This window comes from Bubalus bubalis, chromosome 2 (genome assembly GCF_019923935.1).
Source record: "Bubalus bubalis isolate 160015118507 breed Murrah chromosome 2, NDDB_SH_1, whole genome shotgun sequence".
Classification (NCBI taxonomy): Eukaryota; Metazoa; Chordata; class Mammalia; order Artiodactyla; family Bovidae; genus Bubalus; species Bubalus bubalis.
Genome location: NC_059158.1, coordinates 2,959,698 through 2,976,722, shown reverse-complemented (window position 1 = coordinate 2,976,722; position 17,025 = coordinate 2,959,698). Strand labels below are relative to the sequence as shown.

The window sequence follows — 17,025 nt, the reverse complement described above, 5'->3', positions numbered from 1 at the left end:
TTTAAATCAGATTACAGAGATGCAGGGATCATATGGGCTCCCTCTGGTGGGTCTGGCAACTGCAGGGAATCTGCTATTTTTTACAAAAGAGACGTCTCAATTAAAGTTTTTTAAAAATTTGGTTTTGAAGCTATAGAACAGTGGCTCTCAAACTTGTTGATCTCACAGACCCTTCTGTGCGCTCCAGAAATTCGTGACATCTCGATGCATTTGCAAACAATGACGGCACCTGCCACCACCACTCACTTTGTCTACACCTCACGGGAAATCACTGTCTTGATTTGGGTGCTTATTCTTCCCATGTACTTTTTTCACACCTACCTATATAGTTATGGAACCAAAAAAAACTGTGTGATTGAGGTGTGCGTGTGTGGAGAGAGAGAGAAAGAGCTGAGAAGCAAGTGAAACACACACAGACAGACAGACAGACAGCCTGGACTAAGCACACACTGAGAGCACCGCTGGGCGTTGCTGGGCGTATTTTGTAAGAGCTATTAAAAAGATGTCCTAGCTTAGTATCACTCATAATTTATTTGTTACTCTCAATATTTTACTAAAACTCATCTAAGCTGACATAGGTACATCTAGCTTATTTATGTTACTTGCTATAAAGTACTCAATGTACAATTATAGTCCATTGTCCCTTTTTTTTAACACTTAAAAGAAAAATGCCAGATCATAGAGAACACTGCTGCTGCTGCTGCTAAGTCACTTCAGTCATGTCCAACTCTGTGCGACCCCATAGACAGCAGCCCACCAGGCTCTCCCATCCCTGGAATTCTCTAGGCAAGAACACTGGAGTGGGCTGCCATTTCCTTCTCCAATGCATGAAAGTGAAAAGTGAAAGTGAAGTCGCTCAGTCGTGTCCGACTCTGTGGGACCCCATGGACTGCAGCCCACCAGGTTCCTCCATCCATGGGATTTTCCAGGCAAGAGTACTGGAGTGGGGTGCCATCACCTTCTCTGCATAGAGAACACAATGAAAAAGAAAAAAAGAAAAACTACCAAATAACTCTACAAAGTGGTGGCAACTATATGCACTCCACACAGCAGGGCGTAAGATTCATGGTTCCTCTGTGCTTTGTCGCTAAGTCATGTCCGAGCCTGCCAGGCTCCTCTGTCCATGAGATTCTCTAGGTAAGAATGCTGGAGTGGGTTGCCATGCCCTCCTCCAGGGGATCTCCCTGACCCAGGGATCGAACCAGCATCTCCTGCAACTCCTGCATTGCAGGCAGATTCTTAAACGCTGAGCCGCTGGGGAAGCCCATAAACTAATACAATTATGTAAAGTTTAAAATAAAATAAAATTTAAAAAAAATTAAAAAAAAAAAGCATATGTCATTCTAAATAATAATAAGAGCATATGCCCTGTGCTCACCACTGACACCCATTTTCAGAAGAGAGAACAGTATTATACCAAAAACTTTGCAGCCCCTTGCTGATTACAATCCCCTGCCACTCCTTGTGCAAGTAACGACAAACCTGATGTTTAAATTATTTCTTTGCTTTCCAGAACTTTTCCACATGTGCACAAACCTCTAAATAATATATCAGGTTAGTTCTGCCCATGACTTAAGTGTTACACAAATGCAATCAGAATATCTAAGCTTTGATAGCTCTCTTTGCCTAATGCTACTTTCTATGTTCATTCATCTTGATGTATTTGGTTGTGACTTACTCATTCTCACAGACATACGGATGCCATACCAGATCCATAGTGCTATGAACATTCTTAACTACCTGCTGATGTAACCACTCATGATGCGTCTAAACTATAGGCTTGGGAGCTGGACTCCAGGCGCGGGTTTCAAACGCCCGCAGAGCCTTCTCACTGCCTCACATGCCAGCCAACTCTCGGTATTTCAGATTTCCCCCTGCCAGATTGTGTCACCCTGAGGCCTTTACATCTGATCAACACAAATCCTCTGTTACTTACATGTGGAGCAGATTCCCCACCCAGCCCACTGCTTGTCTTTTAACTTCCTTTAATAACTCTTTTATTAGATATAAGTTTTACCTTCAGAGTCAACTTAAAACATTGTTTCCATTAAGGATTCCTCTCTTTTAGGAATTCTCAGTTCAAGAGGCTGTACCCTACCCCCAGAGTCATATCAGTAATGTCTTGCGTCTTCCTCTTAAGTCTGGAAGACTTTCTATTCGCAATGGATTGTGAAGCAATTTAGAGTTGAATTCTGTGTGTGCTGAGAGGTAGAGACTGGGCGTTTTTTTCCTCTATGGGCAACTAAGAGCGACTCCTGTGGAATCCACCAGCTCCCCACTTATTTAAAGTCGGTTCCATTCTATAGTGAAAACAAATTCCCAAAGAGGAGGAGAGGTCTTTGAGAGTTCTCTAATTTGACCACACTTGTGCCAACACAAAACCACCCCAATGACCAGAGCGTGGTGAGCCTGGGTGCTTGGCAAGGCACAGCCCCTTACACTGGCGTGCTTGCGTTTCTCCTGGCTATTGGTAAACTTGCTCTTCCTACAAATAGGAAAAATGGTTCTTCAGCTTCTCCAAAATACACTTTTATTAGATTCACGATGAATTTATAGATCAATTTTGGGAGAGCTATCATCTTCATGAATCTACGAACATGGTGTATTGGCCCTCCATCTCTTCCTTTATGTCTTTCCATCACATCTGATAATGTTATCTACAAGTACCTTGAACATCTTCTGCAACAATGATATCCAGATGCTTCAAAGTTGCAGGTGATGTTATGATTGAAGTCTTTATTTCATTATATTTGCTAACTGGTTATAACCTATAGATAAGAAACAGATTCTTGTATGTATTGTCTTTGTACCCACAGCTTTGCTGGATGGTCTAATTAGTGCTAATAATGGATCTGGACATTCTAGTCAACTTCCTGGGTAGCCCGTCATGCCATTTACAAATAAAGCAGCTTTAGCTCATGTTTCCCAAAGCTTAGACTTGCTTTTCTCTTTCTGGTTTCCCGCGTAAGCTAGGACCTCCCACACGATGATGAACAGAGATTGCAACAGTGCCTCCTACACACTGATGGCAAATAACCCTGAACTGTTGCTAATTTGATAGAAGTGTTTCTAATGATTCACCACTAATTACGATGTATGCTGTGAGTGCTTGACAAATACCATTTATCATGTTACGGAAGTTCCCTTCTGTTCCTAGCTTGCTAAAAGTTTTTATCATAAGATATTAATGCCGTCAAATGCTTTTTTAACGTCCTAAAACATTAAATGCCATCAACTTGTTTCCCTACATCTATTAAGGTGGTCACATGCTTTTCCTTAATAATTATACCACGTTAACTCACACCAGTCAGGATGGTGTAATGCAGTGCACACACAGGGATCACATGGAAGGGCACAACATGCCAGTGAACTAAAGCTGCAAACATTTCATTTAATAATTTTTACCTGTTCATCAAAAATGAGAATAAACTATGTTCATAAAGATGAAACCTCTGATATTGTCTTTTATACCTAATTTGTATTAACAAGTCTAATATGAAATGACCTTGATATGTTCATCTTTTTCTATTTTTTGAGAAAGACTACAAGACTTCCCAATTTCATAAAACCTTACAATAAGATCACCTCTACCAGCTCTGTTTATAGTAATGCTTCCTAAGACCCACTTGACTTCACACTCCAGGATTTCTGGCCCTAGGTGAGTGACCACACCACTGTGATTATCCAGGTTATTACGAAATTTTTTTGTATGGTTCTTCTGTGTATTCTTACCACCTCTTCTTAATCTCTTCTGCTTCTGTGAGGTCCTTACTGTTTCTGTCCTTTATCATGGCCCATCCTTGCATGAAATGTTCCCTTGATATCTCCAATTTGCTTGAAGAGATCTCCAGTCTTTCCCATTTATTGTTTTCCTCTATTTTCTTGCATTGTTCACTTAAAAAGACCTGCTTATCTCTCCTTGTTATTCTCTGGAACTCTGCATTCAGGTGTATTTTTCCCTTTCTCCCTTGCCTTTTGCTTCTCTTCTTTCCTCAGCTATTTGTAAGGCCTCCTCAGACAACCATTTTGCTTTCATGTATTTTGTTTTCTTGAGGATGGTTTTGGTCACTGCCTCCTGTACAATGTTACGAACCTCCCTCCATAGTTCTTCAGGCACTCTGTCTACCAGAGCCAATCCCTTAAATCTATTTGTCACCTCCACTATATAAATCATAAGGGATTTGATTTAGGTCATACCTGAATGGCCTAGTGGTTTTTCCCTACTTTCTTCAATTTAAGCCTGAATTTTACAATAAGGAGCTCATGATCTGAGCCACAGTCAGCTCCAGGTCTTGTTTTTGATACTGGAGGTGATGGAATTCCCACTGAGCTATTCAAAATCCTGAAAGATGATGCTGTCAAAGTGCTGCACTCATTATGTCAGCAAATTTGAGAAACTCAGCAGTAGCCACAAAACTGGAAAAGATCAGTTTTCATTCCAATCCCAAAAAAGGGCAAGGCCAAAGAATGTTCAAACTACTGGACAATTGCACTTATTTTACCTGCTAGCAAGGTTATACTCAAATTTCTTCAAGCTAGGCTTCAGCAGTACATAAATTGAGAACTTCCAGATATACAAGCTGAGTTTAGAAAAGGCAGAAGAACTAGAGATCAAATGGTCAACATTCATTGGATCATAGAGAAAGCAAGGGAATTCCAGAAAACATCTACTTTTGCTTCATTGACTATGCTAAAGCCTTTAACTGTGTGTATAACAACAAATTGTGGATAACTCTTCAAGAGATGGGAATACCAGATCACCTTACCTGCCTCCTGAGAAACCCATATGTAGGTCAAGAAGCAACAGTTAGAACCAGACATGAAACAATGGACTGGTTCTAAATTGGGAAAGAAGTACGTCAAGCCTGTATACTGTCATCCTGCTTATTTAACTTACATGCAGAGTATATCGTGCAAAATGCCAGACTGGATGAAGCACAAGCCGGAATCAAGATTGCCAAGAGAAATATCAATGACCTCAGATATGAAGAGGATATCACTCTAAGGACAGACAGTGAAGAACTAAAGAGGCTCTTCATGAGGGTGAAAGAGGAGAGTGAAAAAGATGACTTAAAACTCAACATTCAAAAAACGAAGATCATGGCATCTGGTCTCATCATCTCATAGCAAAGAGATGGGGAAACAGTGACTAATTTTCTTTTCTTGGGCTCCAAAATTACTGTGGACGGTGACTGCAGTCATGAAATTAAAAGATGATTGCTACTTGGAAGAAAAGCTATGGCAAACCTAGACAGAATATTTAACAGTAGAGACATTACTTTGCTGACAAAGCTCCATCTAGTCAAAGCTATGGTTTTTCCAGTAGTCACGTACGGGTGTGAGAGTTGGACCACAAAAAAGGCTGAGCACCAAAGAACTGATGCTTTTGAACTATGGTGTTGGAGAAGACTCTTGAGAGACCTTGGACTGCAAGGAGATCAAATCAGTCCATCCTAAAGGAAACTGACTCTGAATATGCATTGGAAGGACTGATGTGAAGATGAAGTTCCAATATTTTGGGCACCTGATGTGAAGAGCCGACTCACTGGAAAAGACCCTGATGCTGGGAAAGATTGAAAGCAAAAAGAGAAGGAGGTGGCAGAGGATGAGATGGCTGGATAGCATCACTGACTCAATGGACATGAATCGGAGCAAAGTCCAGAAGGACAGGGGAACCTGGCAGGCTGTGTCCACGGGGTCACAAAGAGTTGAACACAACTTAACGGCTGAAAAACAACAACACAGTAAGATCATCTGAGAATGATAGAAGCAAGGCTATTAATTCCAGCTTTAACCTACTTCAGTTTTCTACTGAATATAATCTATGCTCATGCCCCAGAGTGTGATATTTCTGGCCTCCTGCTACTTTTTAATCTAAATTTCTAACTTTCCCATGAAACCAGGAACCTTCTCATGACTGTCTGATACCGTTTCTCTCTCTCTGACACCTTCTCACAGCTTGGATCCCAGTTCATGTTCAGAAAAAAAAGTTTTTTTGATTGACAGACTGACTGATCCCTGACTGATCCCTGAAGTGTTTTCCTTCAGTCTTTTTCTTTAAACTTTTACTAGGAAAATTTCAAACATATGCAAAAATTGAGAGGATAATGATTCATCATGTATCCAACAGTCACTTCAGTGACTTCAGTTACTGACAATTCATGATCCACCTTCTTACATTCATCCCCAAATGCCTGTCCCCCATTATTTTAACGAAAATCCATCCTTTGGTTCACAGTATTTCAATATGTATCTCTGAGAGAGAATGACTATATAAAAATATAATATCACTGTCAGACTCAAAAACTAAAAATAAAGAACTCCTGAAACTCAAATGTTCAGTTAGTGTTCAAGTTTCCAACAGTCTCACATCTTTTTTCTCTTGAAAGATGCTTTCCCTTGATAGGATCTGCAAGTGGTGATTGATTGAGATCTGTTTGTTTTTTTTTAACCTATAGGCACCAGCTATTGTTTTTTCCTTGCTTTTATTTGAAGAAAGGGAATCATTTATCCTGAAGGGCAGTGCTTCTCAAACTGCCTGTGGCAAAGACAGTTTTAGGTTTCTAATCGGTCTGGAACTGATATACAGGTGCTGTGCAAAACCACCCCGCAGACTGAACGCACAGAGCTCACCAAGAGCATCGAGGAAGGCCTGGCAGACTGTGTGCAGACCCATAGACATCCTCGGAAAACAGCCTTGAATACAACCGCCTCATCATTTCTCATCGCTCACTTTGATTCTTGTACTTTCTTCATTAGGCAGATCTCACCTTGAGTAGCATCGCTAGAGAATTTCCCCAGGCTGGATTTTGTTCATTGCATCCAAGGATGCAGTTTAAGGTGCTTCTCTGTCCTCTGTGTTTCTATAAATGTGACTGTTAGATCCAGCAAGTTGAGCTTATATAGGTCCAGGTTTTTTTGACAGGACTTCTTACAGGTGGCCTTGCATTCTCTCGATAGGAGACACATGTGTCTGGCTGCTCCTCCTCCTGTGATGTTAGTGGTCACGGTGGCCAGGGCTACCACCAGAATCATAGGGTGACTATCTTTGCCACACCTGAGCAGTCTGAAGTCAGTGTTTTCATTGCTAGTTAGTGATAAGTAACTTTTGATAACTCTAATATTTCTCTTTAACCCGTGAATCTATAGCTGTGAATTTTTAGATAGCTAGTGACAGGGAAAGCTTTATTATTCTTTTCTTATTGCTTTCCACATCAACTACATTGCAGCCAGGCCCAGTTCTAATAATGTTATTGGGTCTCTGACATTTATTTACAACTTCAACTGTCAACTAGTACATGGACAACTTATTTAGGTTTTCCCACGTGACTGTACACGTCTAACACTCGGGTATAGAATTTACGTGGCTGTGAGTGTCTGTCTGTGCAAACAAAAACACACATACATAGTTACAGAATGTTAAAAATAATCAAATCAAGCATGCTAATCGTATTTTTCAGATTTGTTCTATCTTTACTCATTTGTCTGCTAATTCATCAATCTTTGACTGAAGTCATTTAAAATCTACTATCATAATGAACATTTCAAACTTGGATTTCTTCAGTTTTGGTGTCTATATTACGGCTATGACGTCAGGCACATTAAAATTCCTAAGTCATACAAGCATCTCGGTCCATGTATTACCCCTTTATTCATAATTACCATTTTTCCACATACTCTATCCAGTGTTAGTAGTTGCGTTACCAGCTTTGTTGTCAAGTGTTTGCTCCATGTGCCTTTTTCTTGCCCTTTACTTTCAACCTCTGGTGACTCCGGTTCAGGATTCTCTGATTGAAAACTGTCCAAGCTGATGATGGATGTCTTTAAATCGGTACATTTAACACATTTAAATTTGTGAATACTGATACCTTTTCTGGGACACAAAAGGGTTTTATTCACAACTAATAGTTAAATAACATATACCCATTTCTATGCTTATTCTTACTTCCTTTACCCCACATCTGATGACTCACCTCTCTTCTTCCTGAAATACACCACGCAGTGAATAAAATAATGATTACCAAGATTATGAAATAACAGGAAAGCTTTAAAGAATGACCATACAGTTTTTTAAATTACGTATGTAGCATGATTACAACAATTGGGATTTAAAAAAAAACAAATCCTATTCAGAGAGTAATAAAGTGAAAGAAGGAAAAAAACTCTTTTTGATTGTTAAGGTTAGATCAGACTTGGTACCAGCTGAGGCCAGGAATCCACAAAACACAGTCCTCTCTCCGTGACACTGTGCCTGGAACTGAAGCCCTGGCTGGGCCGTAAGCAACTCCTCCATGAAAAGCGACAGGGCAGAACGGGTAATGCTCAGGTGATGCCACCAGCTGGCAGGGTGACCCTGGGCATCACTAAACCTGCTGGGGCTTCAGACTGCCCGTGGCTGCAGTGGAAGTAACCCACCTCACAGGGTTTTAGGACAAGGAGCAAATGAAACAAGGTGTGTGGAACTACCTTACTGTATTGATACATACGTGTATGTGTGTGCATGCAGTCTTTCTGACTACAAGGCAGAACACACAGTCACATCATCCGAAGACCAGCCATGCCCGCCTCCCACTAACCTGGCCTGGACCCCGCAGAAGTGTGAAACAAGAAGAGGTTAATTCCTTCTCCGCCCGTTTCCCACCTTCTCAGGGACCCTGGGTTCTTCCTCCATTAAAACACCAGCGTGCGTCTCACAGCCTCCACTGCCATTCCCATGGCTCGCAGGCTCACCAACCAGTGGGCACTGTCCTTTCTCATATTTGTAACGTGATAAACTGGGCTGAGCGCCTGCCGCTGCCGTGACCTGGACACCTGCTCCCTGACGTCACCCCTCTGCTGGCTCAGTAACTGCGGGTGACATTCCACCACTTGGTCATATTCCCCGGACTTTGACCTGTTTCCTAACAAATCTGCATCCTTATAACAGTTAACGTAGAAAATAGTCAGCTTTCCCAAATAGAAAAGTGCTCATCTCAGCAGTTCTGGGATCAAGCATAGGGGGACTTTTGTGCAAAGCTAATACCTATTTCTGAATTTTCACAGATTCCCAGGAAGAGTTGAGCATCCTGAGGCAGTGGTCTCCTACAACGTGACTCATTTAACACAACAAGCGATGATTACTTATCAGCCTAAAGAGCCGACACCGTTCCTGCTCACTCCAACAACCCAAGGAGCCGACACCGTTCCTGCTCACTCCAACAACCCAAGGAGCTGACACTGTTCCTGCTCACTCCAACAACCCACTGACCTGATGCTTGCAGGAGGGAGTTTTGTTGATAATTATTCCTTCTGTTTCAGTGAACACGTTTGTAAGAAGCACTAAGGGAGTAACGCAAGATATTTCCTGCACCTCATTAATTCCATTTGTTTCTTACATAAAAACAGAGATGTTTAAAAATACGTTAATGAAAGACAAGTGACATTGCACTCTTTTAGGAAACAGACTCAAGCTTTCAGGAATGTTTGCAAATTGCCAAAAAAAAAAAAAAGATTCGCACATGTTAGGATGTCAGCTACCAGATGCGAGGAGGTGGGTGCTTTTGAGAATGACCAGAATATCAGATTTCCCGATTAAAAAAGCTCTCTGAACCCAAACACAAACCTTGGGTATAGAACAGCAAAGCCCTCTCACAGAGAAAAACACGCACAGCAGCCACAAGTGTGCAGCAGGCGACGCAGAGGAAAGAGTTTGGGGGCAAGAAGGCACCTTACAGTCTCAGCCAGAGAGTGCCAGTGCCCCTGGGCTACCTAAGAAATCCACTGGTGTCAAACACCATGTACAGGTAACCTCTGCTCACTGGGAACTGGAGCAACCCAGCCACAATTCTCAGCCCTGCATCTCCAGCCCTCTGCAATGGAGGGTAAGTGTGAGCCACCGACTGCTCACTCATCAGGAGAAACAGAGGCAGGCATGTGGGGACCGGAAGGCAAAAGTCAGACAAGAGGCAGTGAAGGCCTGCCAGTTCCTGCGTTACTAACACAGCACGCCGGCCAGGATGTCCGGAGCCCCGCCTGCACCAAGCACACTGCCGAAGACGGATGCCGCACGGACGCCGAGGAAGCCCAGGGCCCTGCGCGGCTCGCTGGGACCGACCGGGGAAGCCCCGCGCAGCGGGGGCCGGCTCACCTGGTGGCGGGAGAAGAGGCGCACGGCCTCCAGCTGGTGGAACACGGGGTAGTGCTGCGCGTCGATCTGGTCGCGCCGGTACACGTCGCCCACCACCAGGAAGGCGTCCAGCCCCGCGCGCAGCAGGTCCCACTGGTGCGCCGACGTGTGCGCGCGCAGCATGTGCGTGGCGTTCAGGTAGTAGTTGTCGCCCTTCTTCCGGCTGGGGTGGTCGGCCGGGATGAGCAGGCTGTCGAAGTTCTGCCAAGTGGTGACCACCGGGGAGAGGTCGTCATACACGGAGAAGAGCGGGGTCCCCGCGCGGCCCGGGTACTGCGCGTAGAAGTGCTGCTTCACGCGCTCCTTGAGCAGCCAGAGCGGGTGCTGCGGCTGGTTGTGCAGGTTCCGGCCCACCTTGGACAGGACCTTGCGGGTCAGGTTGCTGTAGTCGTCCTGGGGGTAGGACTTGCCCAGCAGCTCCACCACGCTGCCTGGGGCTCCCCGGGCAGAGGGCCTCTGGCCCAAAGGCTGATGCTCGTGGCCCCGGCAGACTCCGCTGGCCTTCCGGGCCAGGTGGGCACGCGCCAGACCAACTCTCCTGAGAGCCCAGCAGACCATGGCAGCAGCTTCCTTCACGGGTTCTGGAAAGAGGACATACACACAGTAGAGTCACCTTTCATCGGGGAGAGTTGGTCTCCCACCAGCACCCCCCCCCACACACATCAAGAGAATCATGAACATCATGCTTGAATCCCCAATCTCCAGTTGTCCTTCCCTGGACACGCAAGACAATGAAATTGAAGAAAATGTCCTTTATTCATGTCATGTCATGTCCTGGATCCCTCACATGGAACAAACCTATGGATGTGACGACCTCCTTTTATTCTGAGTCCATTCGGGGTATCATTCCTGAAGGAAGCCCATGACTGCATCCAACGGGCCCTGAAGGATGGAGGGATGTTTGAACTGCCATCCCCCCCACTCCATCCTCATAATCACCAAGTTCTGCTCACTTCTGCCAAAAGGTGACTTCCAGAATAGTTCACTATATTGTAAGATGACATGAACAACACTTTTTTTTTTTTTGGCTGTTTCAAATAAAATACACCAATTTAGGTAATGGTTATTTTTATGTAATTTTTTTTAAAAAAACAGAAGTGAAAAGCTTAAGGAAATATTACACAGAGTGATAGACCACACCAGTGGACAGCTGGAACTATTTTTATAGATGCAAATCTCTTCTATCCTCACATCTGGTCATGTCACTCCCACTTAATACCATTGCAGGATCCCATCAATGACACATCTGTTTGGTAAAAGAGCAGGTTTCCACTGCACACCCACAGGAAGCCAGGAGCAGGGCGTCCTCACCCGGGGACAGACACAGAGCAGTCGGGACACAGAGAGTGGCCTGATCTTTTTCCTAATGCCCAGGATTTGACAAGAGGACCAGACTTCACAGCTGAAGTCACATGGCAGTCACCTCGCACAGGCTGTGCGCATCAAAAGTGAGGTGACAAAGAGCCAGTGCAGGGGACCACACCCAAGGTGCTGGGAGCAGCAAGACAACACCGGAGGCTTCTGGATGCCCTCGCTGGCCCACGAGCAGCTTTAAACGGACTCGGGGATCTCGGGCATGACAAGCTTTAGATGTCAAATCCCTACGGTGGTAAAAAACAATTGCCGTGAGCTTAAATCAGGCAAATCCATCTTCTAAAACTTGGCAGTTACCACTGAGTTACTATCAAGCCCACAGGTAGGTGGGTTATTTGACTTCTAGGCTCTACATACTACCAAGAAGGCACTTAATTTCATGATAATAATGCATTAGACGGGAACAACATTGCTCCAAGTGACCATCATACTACCAAGAAAGCACTTAATTTCATGATAATAACGCATTAGACGGGAACAACATTGCTCCAAGTGACCATCCAGAGCACCCCAGGGGTGCACCCTGGCATCACAGCCCACCTGGATGACGGAGCTGAGAACACCCAGCTCCGAATTAAACGCCTGTGCACTTGTGAGGTGGCTTATTAGACGCCTGGGCGTAGACCTGGTGTGTGAGACGGCCGTCACGTAAGAAGTTTTCATGGAACCCAGAAACTCTCTGGATTTGTTCATTTATGGCACTGTTTTGTCAGAGTTGTGGTGGAAAGTGTTTTTGGTTGAGCTTCAGCGGAAATCTGTCTTCCCCTCCGCAGTGCTCGGGCTTGTCACCGCCGCGGATATAAATTTTAAATATGCCCGAGCCGCCTTATGCATCTCAGCACTCAGTCACGCTGGTGGGTTGTCAGCGACCCGGCTCAGCGCCCTTGGGAGACACAAGAGAGCCTCTTCCCTCCAAAGGCGTGTGCTGGCTGCATGCTCAGGAGCCTTCTGGGGAAGGTGCTATCACTGCACACAGCCTTTGACTGCTTTTGGCCCTCAGGCTTCTCATAGAAAACAGTACCTATCTCCTAGGAAAAGATCTTGTTCATAATGTACTTAATTCATTGCCAGTATAAGACACAATATAAGTTAAATTAAAGGTTAAAAATGGCCCATTAAAGGTTAAAAAAAGAACCCAGACTGTTAAAAAAACAGTCACCCACTGAGACAGAGAACACAGGATGAATTCTGGATTTTGCCCAGATGACTTCACGCGTGTGTCTGCAGCTGGAGCGACCTGGGCGGGCTGAAGTTAAGTACGGGTAACAGAGCCATGTCATCAAATCCCACATTTGATGTGGGACCCCCAGCTTATCGACTGCGCTGCTGGGTCCGCTTCTGGCGGAAAAAGAGCCATGTGGCATAACCTCTCCTTTAGTGACATGAAACCCTTCCGTGTCTTGTCTCCAGGTTCACGGTCAAACCTCACTGTGGTCCAGAGTCAGTGACGGGCATTGCATGGTGTTGATTTACCAGCCTCGGTTCCAGCATTAGCTGCTGCAGAAAGAGTGGTTTCAAGGCTGAGCTCTTTCGGGTTTCAGAAACGGGAAGAATCTGTTCATTCTACTGTGTAATCAGTTTCATTTACTCTGTAGTGACTTCACACTCATTCCTTGGGGGACATCAAACTCCATGGTCACCAGGCTCCTTGACAGATGTCACAATGTTGAGTAGGCAAATGTCCAAAATACTGCTTTTCACAAGAAGCTGAAAAGTAAGGCCGTGAGCAACTTTTGGCAGGAAAGAGCTCTGAAGAGGGGACCCTGTTTGTCTTGTCACTAACCTGAAACCAGACACCCTCCTGTTCTATTCATCTCCAGCCCGAGCACACCTTTCAGATCTCCGGACCACACAACGCCTTGCCTAACCTGCTGGCAAGGCATTGTGTGGTCCAGAGAAATCCACCCTGAATATTCACTGGAAGGACTGATGCTGAAGCTGAAGCTCCAATACTTTGGCCACCTGATGCGAAGAACCTTTTGGTTCTTTCCATAGATCAGAGGAATAGAAATGAAGCCTAAGTCATTAACAGGTGACCAGACTGCTTCCCTAGCACCCCCTTCAGTAATCTCTTGAACAAATTATGAGAACAAGCTAACATCTAAAGAAAAAAATCACAAGAAGTCCACTAGCTGGCACACCAGCCTAACTGCTCCCCCATCTCAGTGATTAGCTATTATTTCTTCAGTTTTTCCCTTTAAAAACTCTCATGGCTGAGCAGAAAATTCACATATGGCTTTGGAGGGACCCAGCTACCTTTCTAGCCTCCCCTTGCCTTCCTTCTCAGGACAAATAACATGTTTTACTTTTTCAGGCACCTGTGTGTTAGGGAATGACCTTTCAGTACTTCTAGAAATAGCATTTTCTTTAATTTTGATATATTAATCAGATCAGATCAGATCAGTCACTTAGTCATGTCCGACTCTTTGTGACCCCATGAATAGCAGCATGCCAGGCCTCCCTGTCCATCACCAACTCCCGGAGTTCACTCAGACTCACGTCCATCGAGTCAGTAATGCCATCCAGCCATCTCATCCTCTGTCGTCCCCTTCTCCTCCTGCCCCCAATCCCTCCTAGCATCAGAGTCTTTTCCAATGAGTCAACTCTTCGCATGAGGTGGCCAAAGTACTGGAGTTTCAGCTTGACATATTAACAGGCTTATTGGAATTTTAATTACATGGCAAAACAGTAAATGGGTTCAATTAAAGTGTTTTCACCTCTCTTATCTCATAGGTGATGTTACTCAGAAGGGAACTGTAATAAAATAGTGTAGAGAAATAAAACACATCATGTTATGTTAGTATAATTGATGCTTTTGAACTGTGGTGCTGGAGAAGACTCAAGAGTCCCTTGGACTACAAGGAGATCAAACCAGTCAATCCTAAAGGAAATCAACCCTGAATATTTGCTGGAAGGACTAATGCTAAAGCTGAAGCTCCAATACTTTGGCTACCTGATGCAAATAACCAACTCATTGGAAAAGACCCTGATGCTGGGAAAGATTGAAGGCAGGAAAAGAAGGGGGTGACAGAGGATGAGATGGTTGGATGGCATCACCGACTCAATGGACATGAGTTTGAGCAAACTCCAGAAGATAATGAAGGGCAGGGAAGCCTGGCGGGCTACAGTCCATGGGGCTACAAAGAGTCGGACACGAGTGAGCGGCTGAACAACAACTACTCCAGTGTTAGTAGAAGCTAGTTCTGAATTCAGGAAAATCTGTATCAAGACATTTATACATTTTAGAGAAACAAACAAGATTGGGTTACAGAATGTTCATATGACCCAAACTGAAGGAGTTAAAGAAGCCAAGAACACAGCTGAAACTTTTCAAATAAAGCAAAGATCTTACCAAAGGTCACCAGGACGCAGGCAGAGTTCCGTCCCTGGGAGAGGAAGACCAGAAGGGAAAGGCCACGAGCAAATGAAGTCTGTCCCTGGGGACAAGGCCGCACGTTATCAGGAGAGCTCCACCCTGGAGAATAACGGGGGGCTATTTGGGGAGGGTTTTTATGCAACACACGAAGAATAAAATCACAGGGAGTCCAGCCTAGATGTGCAGAAAGACGAGAAGATACTGTTTGCACAGATTCTGGAACTCACTGGGCAGCCTCCTGCTGGCTTGGTTGAAGCCAACAGAAACAGAAAGAGTCGCACTTTTCATGCCAAATGAACCCACTGGAGGTAACTATTTGTGGACATGGACATGTCTCCCTCCAGCAAATAACCAGTATAGGGTCAGGTGGACACTGCGTTTGGATGTCACTCACTTGCAGTAACACGGATTGCCCCGGAGAACGTCTGAACACACAGTGGCACCAGGAGCACCCGGACTGCTTCCTTGAGCTCTTCCCGTCTGGACACGACTATTTTCCCCACATCTGGTGTGCCCAATTCCTAGACGTGGCCGTGGGCACTGGCTCAACAACCTTGCTTGCTTTTCTACTTCAGGCCCTTTAACACCAGACAGCATGAAGCATACAAACTCTCTCCTCTGAAGATGCACCATCTAGATGTGTTTTTCCGATGGATTCTGGAGCATGTAAGTGGCACAAGGGAGCCCCCAAGGCAGAAAGAGAAGGCTCCGGCACACAGGAGCGTCTGCAGCTCAGAAACACCAGCCACCCTTTACCATTCACAAATGCTCTTACCTCGCCAGAACAAATGAATGCAATCCTTACCTCAAATAACTATCTATCCACCACTGGTTTCAGCAACATGTTTAAGGTATGGCTTAAAGCCACCAGCAAGAAAGTGGCACTGGACTCTGCCACCTGGGGTGCCTGGCTTCTGCGGGCTGGCAGAGGCCCAGCTGCTCCATGAAGGAGTGCACACTTGTCAAGACAATTACGCAAGAGCTTGGCAGCTCGCTCGGAGGGCAGGCCCGAGGAGAGGCGGCGCCCGGGCACGCAGATCAGAGCCCCCCACACCCCCGACAGCATGGCCTTCGTATGTGATCGGCGCCTTGTGTGTAGATAACGTCTTTTATTAAAATTAAGTCTAAGGGGGGAGAAAAAAAGGAGCAACGAAGGCAATTCTAAACACAATGGTTATCTGAATACACAAGGCCACGTTCCCATTCAGAAGAGATGTCTTTTCATCACTGTAATTCAGTGGAGAAATGACTAGCAATACCATTCTTTGCTCATAAATGCCGTGTTTTGAAGAATGAGAGATTGGAAAGTGTTCTGCCATGCTGGAAACTTCTTAATTATTCAAGAATAGAGGAGTCCTCAAGAGAAAAGTATTTTGTGATGGACACAGACAAATGGAAAAACACAACTTTTTAAAGGTTTTTTTAAAACACACACACACACACACACACACATCACTGGACTCAGTTCCAAGAGAAATCAGTTTTGCTGTCACAAGTCAAAAGGTGAAAATCTGTAATTAAACGAATACATGAGGGAATGACTGCAGACAAAGGACCCTGCAAAATTAAAGCCTGGTTAATAAGTATCTAAAGATGTCACCATGTTTGGAATGGCAGTTGAACTCCCAACCACTCTTTCACAAATTTTCACTTGAGAAAAATATCAGTTAAAATTAAGTTCATATTACTAGTCCCCATTAGTATGAATGCTTTCTTAAGTATGCCAGGGGAAAAAAATTCTTCTCAATGCATATAAAAAATATATATGTAAAACACCATAAAACAAATATACCACATTCATCCTTAATGCTCTTCACAGTCTCATCAAAGTCAAATGAAACATCAAAACTGCTAGTTAATCTCAACTTAGGTCAATCAACTAGTCGTCATTTACTTTTGTCTTTAACGAAAGCTATTTACACTAGTTCCACATGGCACACATTTGGAGACTGACAGCATAATTCATTATCCACTAAATTCAGTGCTCAAATAAAATGTAATAACCCCACATGTACAGAACAGTCTCAAAATAAAAAAAAAAATACTTAGCTAATGAAAAAGACCAACGTGCTCACCCAGAAATAATTAGCAAGCTGAATGGCTATGGCAA

At 44.4% G+C, this 17,025-nt stretch overlaps 1 protein-coding gene across 1 annotated transcript in view; it reads right to left on the bottom strand.

Annotated features, from left to right (window-relative positions):
• The window catches only part of FARS2 (phenylalanyl-tRNA synthetase 2, mitochondrial), a 230,832-nt gene that overhangs the window by 170,696 nt on the left and 43,111 nt on the right, over positions 1 to 17,025 (bottom strand). Inside the window, exon 4 of the mRNA XM_045162344.1 lies at positions 10,127 to 10,746. Within this exon, the coding sequence (XP_045018279.1) occupies positions 10,127 to 10,723 (597 nt within the window). The 5' untranslated portion in view covers positions 10,724 to 10,746. The remainder of the gene's footprint in view (positions 1 to 10,126; positions 10,747 to 17,025) is intronic.